Raw genomic sequence first — 8539 nt, 5'->3', positions numbered from 1 at the left:
TTATTCGATTTTAGTGTCGCTAAAACAGTTTCTTTTCTTTTGTGTATAACATTTTGATGATGCATACTGGTCCAAATACGACTTATGAAATGATGGTCAGAGAATATATATTATATCACGTTTAAAATTAAGAAATTTTATTTGAAGAGAATCTGCAAGCATTTGAAGGATGAGAAATGGATATCTTCGCGTAGCCACGGTACCAGAGGACTAAAAGGTGCATATACTTTTTGTCTAGTTAGGTCTTAATTATAAAATTCGAACAACTGTACATACGTTTGAAAATGTTGTAAAATCAGAAGTGACTTTTAGGTTTTGATCTGTAGATTTAGAAAGGTTGAAGGATCGAATAGAGGGATGAAATGGATGGTTGAAATTAATAAGGTATATAGACAATTGAAATAATGATTTAATTTCTAAATTAGATAGTTATGTATATCATCAGATAATGTTATGATGCTGACAGTATCCTCCATAGAGCAAAAGCAGAAATAATAATGAAGCCAATTAATGAAATAACAAGATTTGAAAGGTGTTTAATAAAATTAAAAAAGTCAAAAGTTATTAGAAAGTAATAATAATAATACCAGTGAAATTAAGATGAAATTTATGTTTTAATTTAACATTTTACCCAAAAAAAAAGAAATTTATGTTTTATTTGAAAATAATTTGTGAAAGTTGGGATTTTTTTTGGTGAACATGTGAATGTTTGAAAAGCTAAATAATTTTGGATACTACCAATTTTAGATGTAAAAAAAATGTTAGGGATGCAAGTAAAGATTCTCTGAAGGTCTTTTTATTTCGAGTAAGTGTTTCATACATACTAGGTAGTAATCCGCACTTTACGCTGAGTGAAATAGTTTAATAGATTATTTATTGTATGTTGTACTAAGAGATTTGTCGTATAGATTGTTTTAGATTGTTTTAGAGATAGATATTTCATATATCCGTTCAGGTTCAATTGATCAATTAGGATTTCAAATTCTTAGAGTTAGAAATTTAATCTTATTCGGATATTTACAAATATTGTTTTAGATTTGGCTCAAAATCATTGTGGGTTCGGTTTTGGATTCGAGTTCAGATTCTCATTTTAATTACGTTTTTTTAACAAAAATGCAAATATACACAAGTCCTCAAAACCCAAAAATAAAGAATATAAAACATAAAATTTTGAATAATGTAAGACTAAATATTTAAATTTACATAAAAATTAGTTCAATTTAGATGTTTGGATAGAGAACAAATAAATATTATCAGTAATTAACTATTGCTTTTATATATTTACTCGTGACTATGTTGATAAATTTTATATATTTTCATATTTTTGAATATCTAATAGATGTAAAATTTAAAATAATTAATATATTTACGTATATAATTGTGATTTAGATATTTTGGTATCCAAAATATTTTAATTTGGATTAGATTCAAGCCTAATTATCTGGATATTAAAAATTTAGATCCATCTGAATATTTATCAGTTTTAGTTTGTGTTTAATTTTATTTTCAAATCTAGTTCGTTTCGGTTCTTTAGATCCAGATATTTTACATATACTTACTTTTTTACTAATATAAAACAAAATAAAATAAATGTAAAACAAATATTCTGGGCATATTTAACATACATTGGACTATAATTTAAGAATAAAAATAAAAATGTTTGGGCATCATATCAATATTGTTGGGAATGTATTCATGTAGTTTATAACCAATAACGTATAATTTCTTATTAAAAATCATGGTAACTATAATAAAACACGATACAATCGACTAAAAGGAGTTAGAGTTGCATGTAAAATAATGTGATCTCTTCACTTGGCATCTGAATTTTGTTTTTTTAATCGGTTTCACAAATTACCTTTCTTTTAAAACTTTTTTCTGATTTCTTATTTTTTTTCTACCAATCTGATTATGGCTCTGATTGGTGACATGTTGAATTAGAGTTGAGTTATAATAAAAATCACGATCTAATGTAACTCGCAGTAAAAATTATGCAGTAGAAACTATAGATTCATGTTGTGAGTTCGCAGTAAAAATATGAGTTACTATACTTTTTAAATTATTGACTGGTAACATTTTTGAGGTATAAGTTGTAGTATGTATAATTTTAAAAATAATTAATACAATAATAATAATGTTTATTATAAATTTTATAAAATAGTTTACAAAAAAAAAATATTATATTAAAAATGAAATTGAAATTAAGGAAATAAATTTGTGTATATTCTAAAAATACCTATATATTTATATATAATATTTTATGTTTGTAAATTTTTAGCTATTAAACAGAATTTGTAACTAAAATAATATGAACATTTTTGTTTTAGTAATTCAAATAGAAATAATGGTTTATAAACATCTTTTACTAATGAGTAAATAGGTATTTAAGTGGTTTATACTAATAGTCATTAGTTTAGTAACTAATACGAAAACCTAAACGTGAGATAGTGGGTGTATTAAAAACAAATTAATTGTTAAAAACTAAAATAAACTTAAGATAACTAACATAACACAGAATTTTGTGTGATGTTGAGTTAAGAGTTGAGTTATCAATTTTTGTCAAAAGAATAACTCAAAATTGTAAATCAAGAAAATGAACAACGATCATTTTGTTTGATAGGAAAGACCGAAACAATTCTTTCTATCGAACACAATATGTTTGATTCAGGAATTATTTTAATGTCTTTTCTATTAAATTGTTCATTTTCGTAGTCTCTAAAAATCGAAATTGAATTTATCAAAAAAAAAAATTGTAAATCAACTCAAACATTAATTCAGAAAAATTAAAGTTAACTCATGATTAGTAACATTTTTGAGTTACACTCCTAAGTCAAACTTAATCAATTCTAACTCATATCACCAATCAAATCCTATGTTTCTAATTTTTGGTATGATATGAAAACTTCGTAAAGAAAATTAATATTTTGCTAAAATAAAGATCCGATTTTTTTTGTATAGTGTTTTTGTACAAAAACTTCAACTATAGCCAAATTAGACAAGATATGAAACTTTTAATTTCTAAAAACGTTGTAAATATTTATTATATTTTTTAATAAACGTAAAAATTTTAGAAAATCTTATTTTCTAGAATGGAATGAGTAATATATAGAAATATCTCATGTTTTATCGGTTTTTAGTAATCAGTGAAGCGCTTTACGCTTGTTTTCATGAAATCTGTGCAAAAACAGAAAGATATCAAGAAACGTAAAGGAAACGAATTGAAATAAACAAATGAAAGATACTTAGAGCTAAGCAAAAGAATCACATATTGAGACAGGATTGGACGCATTGTTCTTATCTCCATTAACATTTTGAAAATCTTGTCAAATCTTATATATAATTATATGTGGTATTTATAAATTATATATATACACACATGTTTTATAAATTTACGAAGTATTTATTCTTCTTGTTGTCTGATCAAATCACTACTTTTTATCGAAATCAGTGGTTGTCTTTCCTTTTATGCCAAACTGGCCAATTTTAATAGTCCAAAATAGTCCCCAGAATTCGTTAAATAGTCCCCAAAATAGTCCCTAAAACAAACTTTGTCATTACTAAAACAATACTATCAACGAATAACTGTAAAATTTAAATTAGCTGTATAATATTTATAGTTTTATCATTTTTTCTTATAAATATGTGCAGATTTAAATGAAAATGTCTTCAGAATGAAAACGTGCGCAGAATTCTAAACTAGTTTTCTTACTATGTTTGTATTAGTGTTGTCACTATGTTAATTGACTTTTAAGTTCGTAAAATACATATTATTAACAAAATATACAATCAGAATAATAGAAAATAACATAATTATTTCATAAACCAAACGACATATGATACGATTATGGTCGAATCAACCGAGGAAACAACCCTAAACGAGTCAATTTTAGAAGAACATGTTTAGAAAACTGAGTGTATGCAAATCCGTGGATGCGATTTTGTGAATAAATTTTTGTGGATATTTTATTCCTATATTTAGAAAGAATACACATTTACAATCTCTGATGAGTCCATTACAAAATTTAATTCCAATAGACTAATTAAAAAGATTGTTAATTTGGAAAGTGAAAAAAAATTCTTGGCTAAGCTACCACTTCCCCAACCATCTTCATTTACTAGGTTGTCTTACAACAGCTAGTTTGTGTTTTCTATGCTTGTCATACAACCTATGTTTATTTTTCTTCTCTTTTCTTTCTATTTAGAATCTGTCAAACTTATTTTATATTTTTAATCCAAATTCTTTTCTATTTTGGTGATTCATTTATTCTGAACAGCTTGATTATGAAGTGTGTGAATCCAAAACAATCAACAAACAAACTCTCTAGTTTACTAGTGTGTCAAATCCAAAACGTGAAAGAGATTAACTCTTCAATCCATCCATCTATCAACCCTAATCAATCATCAAACCAGCAAACCATCAAACCACCGTCTTTCAAACTGTAACAGAGTAGATCCAACAAAAATAAAAGTGGAAATTCTTGGGAAGAAATCATCAACATACTTATTCCAAATTACTGTATTCAGCTATGGGCTCTACATAAAGCTAAGCTAAAATTAATCAAATTAAAACGTGTGTGTTGGTCGTTGGCCGCTGGTTGCATAGATGCTGTGCTGGTCGTTAGTCGCTGGTTGCATAGATGCTTTTTAGTTTCTGACTAGATCTCTTAATGTAGCAGAAGCTTGTAAAGATATAAATAAATCCGTTCATTCTTAAAAAGATCCAGAAATTAGAGTTTGGTAATTTCTTTTTCAGTGCTTAACCAAAAGTCTTTTTAAATTTTCTTTCTTGTATAAATAATCAATAACTGCTTGTAAACTTAAGCTTCAACACCTGTATATAATAAACCATTAAACCTCTAAAACAATTAAATAATAATAAATAGTAGACTAAATAATAATTATATTTTGGAATATCAAATATTTTCTCTGCATCAACTAGGAAAACTTCTTTTATTAATTAGCTGCTTCAAACCAGTGCAGTTTATTATTTGGTTTTCTTTAAGATCATTGTAACATTTATATTGTTCGGTTTCTTTTACTTTACAAATCAACAATTGTATGTAGTACTTTTAAATATTGCTAATGAGTTTAAGAATACATACTTTTTTTGACGACACATACTTAATATTAAATTAATGGTGTAAACTTCTGTAATTTAACATTTTGTTATAAATATATTACTCGTAACTAAAATCATGTTGCTAGTTGTACACAAAACACATATTTATCAATAAGAATTGGATACTCTCATAGGATAGACGGTAAGTTGTTACCTATCGAAAACATTACCAAAATATTTAGGATCTTAACCAAGTTGTTTCCATATGTATAGTGAATTGGTATATGATGTCACGTTGTGATAATGGAGGCTAACGGGAGTTTCAATTAATTAATCAGCTTTTTTTCTCCTCCTCTCTCTCCCTCTCTCTTTCCTTCTGGTCATGACTAGTTGAAAGAACAATGACCAAAAAGCCAAGTTCGAAAGCATAATTAGTTTGTGCACAAAAAAGCATAATTAGTTAAAGACAAATGCGATTATGATACGATTCTGAGCATTAAGTCACGATATATAGTCACACCCTCATCAAACTTTTTATTTCATACCAACTTTTGGAAACTACATAAAGACAAGTGTCTACATATATCTTTAATTCTTTTTACATACACGCACATATATTGTGATACACATAATTAATTATGGTGAAGTTTGATGCGAAACTATGGAAAGCTGTGTTTGTGATGTCTATTATCAACATTGCGCTAAGCGTTGTAAATGTTATGTTCAAGAAGATGCTTGATCAAGGAATTAACCGTATGGTTGCGACCACTTACCGACTTGCCGCGGGAACTCTGTTCTTGATACCATTTGCGATTTTCTTGGAAAGGTATGTTTTTTTATATGTACTTATGATACTCGCACCTTTCGATACAGTGATCATTTTAAAGCTTCATGGTCCAGTCGCATGTCTTCTGCGTTGTAAAAATTTAGTTAATTCATCCAATCTTTTCATGGTTTGTTGATTAGCTAGTTAAGATCTTTGAAGTAGTCTATTTCGTAGTGTAAAGTTAATAAGTGTTAATTTCAAACATTTCTGAGAGAAATATATGTATTCGTATTCAATTGAAAAGAAAACTGTTATAAGGGATGCAAGAAGATAACGCAAAATAGAAAATAATTAGAAAGTAAAAACAAAATAAAAATTAATGTGATTTGACTGTCTAAGAATAAAAAGATTTTATTATTTGGAAGCTACAAGTATTTAAGAATTACACTAGATACATAAGATAAGGAAAGGAGTTTTCTGATTTTAAACTCTAAAAGTTATCTCCGACTAAACTAATGCTAAAGAATCACGCCATATTTAAGGCATATCAACCAAACTAATTTACTTATTTTTGTAGACATAACAGACCAAAACTCACGGGTAGGATCTTGTGCTCACTTTTCTTTAGCGCTCTTCTGGGGTAAGTTTCTCTTGATATAGTTTAAGCAATAATGGATTTTAAGATTGTCTAGTTTTTCTTATAACAATTACAAATTCGCAGGACAAGTTTGGTGCAATACTTCTTTCTTGTTGGACTAAAAAATACTTCTTCCTCTTTCGCCTTAGCGTTTAGCAACATGGTTCCTTCAGTCACTTTTGCTTTGGCTCTTGTTTTTAGGTAATGAAAAGCGATCAAACACACATTTCTACACAATTGTTTTGTATCAAATATTATACAATACAACTAAATGATGAATGATTAGACAAGAGACGTTGAACGTCAAGAGCAACATAGGAAGAGCCAAAGTGTTGGGCACAGTGATTTGCATTTGTGGAGCTTTGGTGCTTACGCTTTATAAAGGACCCGCATTAACTCAACTAAACGCTCAAATGCAAACACAAACGTCAAACACTTCAACCACTGCAGTAACGACAAAATGGGCAATGGGTTCGGTCATGCTGATCATATCAATCTTAATATGGTCATTATGGTTCATCGTTCAAGGAAAAATATGCCAAAGTTATCCGTGCAAATACACGAGCACCACGATCCTCTCTTTTTTTGGTGTGATCCAATCCGCTTTGTTGAGTTTGATCTCGGAGAGAAACATATCCATGTGGGTCCTTCAAGGGAGATTCCAAGTTTTATCTCTACTTTATTCGGTAAGCAAAATACATTTACTAGTTACTTTGCCTACCAAATCTATTATGTCTGATACATTATGTGTACTTTAAACTTACTGCTTTTACATACATGAAATCAAATGTTTTACAGATTACCAACAAACGAATTGGTATGTTGGAAAACTCATTAGTTACCTAGTAAATATTTGAAAGTCACATGTCTAAATTTTGTTGTGAATAATCTATTAAATTACATAGGAAATGTAGGATTACGAACATGCCCCTAGAACATTCTAGTCAGTAAAAATGTTTTTACAAGTTTCAAAAACCAAAATGAATTTTCGTTTGCATTTGACATTTGGTATCAATTTTTTCTTTTTTTCAAAAAACTACTAAAAATTGTGATTTCATGAAATCGTTGTAAAGTTAAAATATTTGCTGTATATGTCCCAACTATGATCGGTATTTGTATAGGGTATCGTGGGATCGGGATTGTGCTACGTTGGAGTGTCGTGGTGTCTCCAGCAAAGAGGTCCAGTTTTCACGTCGAGTTTTATCCCTTTGATTCAAGTCTTTGCTGCCTTTTTCAGCTTCTCTTTTCTTCATGAGCAAATTTACTGCGGAAGGTAACCTACGATTTTCTTTCTACTTATTTATGTATATCTTCAATTATGTCATTGTATGATTTATGTATCTAATACTTTAATTTGAGCGTACGTACAAACAAACGATTTTAAAACTGCAATGGTTCAAACGCATCATATATAAAAGTTAAAACAATATTGTGTAATGCAGATTAAATATTAAATTGATTCACTGACTTGCATATATAGAATATGCCTATAGTAGAGAGTAAAGACCATTTCATCTGCATGAAGTATCTTTTGAATGTGGTGGATTTGGAGTTAAATCAAATTGATGCGTGAATCGTTTTGCAACAGGTGATCTTATTAACTTTGTTGAATATCAATGGAAACTTATCAAGACTCTTAATACGGAGACTGAGAAATGTTTTATATGATTTTCTCTCGCCTATTGGTAGATATTAAATCCTTTACATTATTCTGGTTACTAATAATTTCTGACAAATGGAATGGATACGTGGCATGACAAAAAGTGTGATGGGATCAACGGTCATCGTCGTGGGACTATATATACTCTTATGGGGGAAAAGTAAGGATAAGCCTGCACCAATAACCAAACAAGAACCACTAAATCTCGATCTTGAAGGTTGTGGCACAGCTCCAAAGGAACTTAATGGTGCTGCCCATCCAGTTTCTGAAAAATAGTTGCTTCAAAATATATATTATTGTTTTGCATATGGTCAATGAACGCTAAGACTAAGTTAAGTCTCGTAGAACAATCACATTACTGTTACAAAGACATAAATATGAAGTTCAGATTTCGAGTTCCTGTAAAGAAAAAGTTAG

General features: G+C 28.7%; 1 protein-coding gene across 1 annotated transcript; it reads left to right on the top strand.

Moving 5' to 3' along the window:
* The first annotated feature begins 5613 nt into the window (after positions 1-5613).
* LOC108807926 (WAT1-related protein At3g30340-like) lies at positions 5614-8513 on the top strand. Its single transcript, XM_056996652.1, has 6 exons — positions 5614-5885; positions 6403-6465; positions 6547-6663; positions 6749-7148; positions 7584-7735; positions 8227-8513. The coding sequence occupies exons 1-6, from the start codon at positions 5698-5700 to the stop codon at positions 8396-8398; spliced, it is 1092 nt and encodes a 363-aa protein (XP_056852632.1). The 5' UTR covers positions 5614-5697; the 3' UTR covers positions 8399-8513.
* The last annotated feature ends 26 nt before the right edge of the window (positions 8514-8539 follow it).

This window comes from Raphanus sativus, unplaced genomic scaffold (assembly GCF_000801105.2).
Source record: "Raphanus sativus cultivar WK10039 unplaced genomic scaffold, ASM80110v3 Scaffold0301, whole genome shotgun sequence".
NCBI classification, from domain to species: domain Eukaryota; kingdom Viridiplantae; phylum Streptophyta; class Magnoliopsida; order Brassicales; family Brassicaceae; genus Raphanus; species Raphanus sativus.
The sequence above is the reverse complement of the archived record's forward strand: the minus strand, read 5'-3'. Positions and strand labels throughout refer to the sequence as shown.

Excerpts from the sequence above, each read along its gene's own strand:
- LOC108807926 (XM_056996652.1), top strand. The coding sequence starts at position 5,698 with ATGGTGAAGTTTGATGCGAAACTATGGAAAGCTGTGTTTGTGATGTCT. Across the intron at positions 6,664-6,748 it reads GCTTTGGCTCTTGTTTTTAG|ACAAGAGACGTTGAACGTCA; the intron begins GTAATGAAAAGC and ends ATGAATGATTAG. Across the intron at positions 7,736-8,226 it reads GAGCAAATTTACTGCGGAAG|TGTGATGGGATCAACGGTCA; the intron begins GTAACCTACGAT and ends CATGACAAAAAG.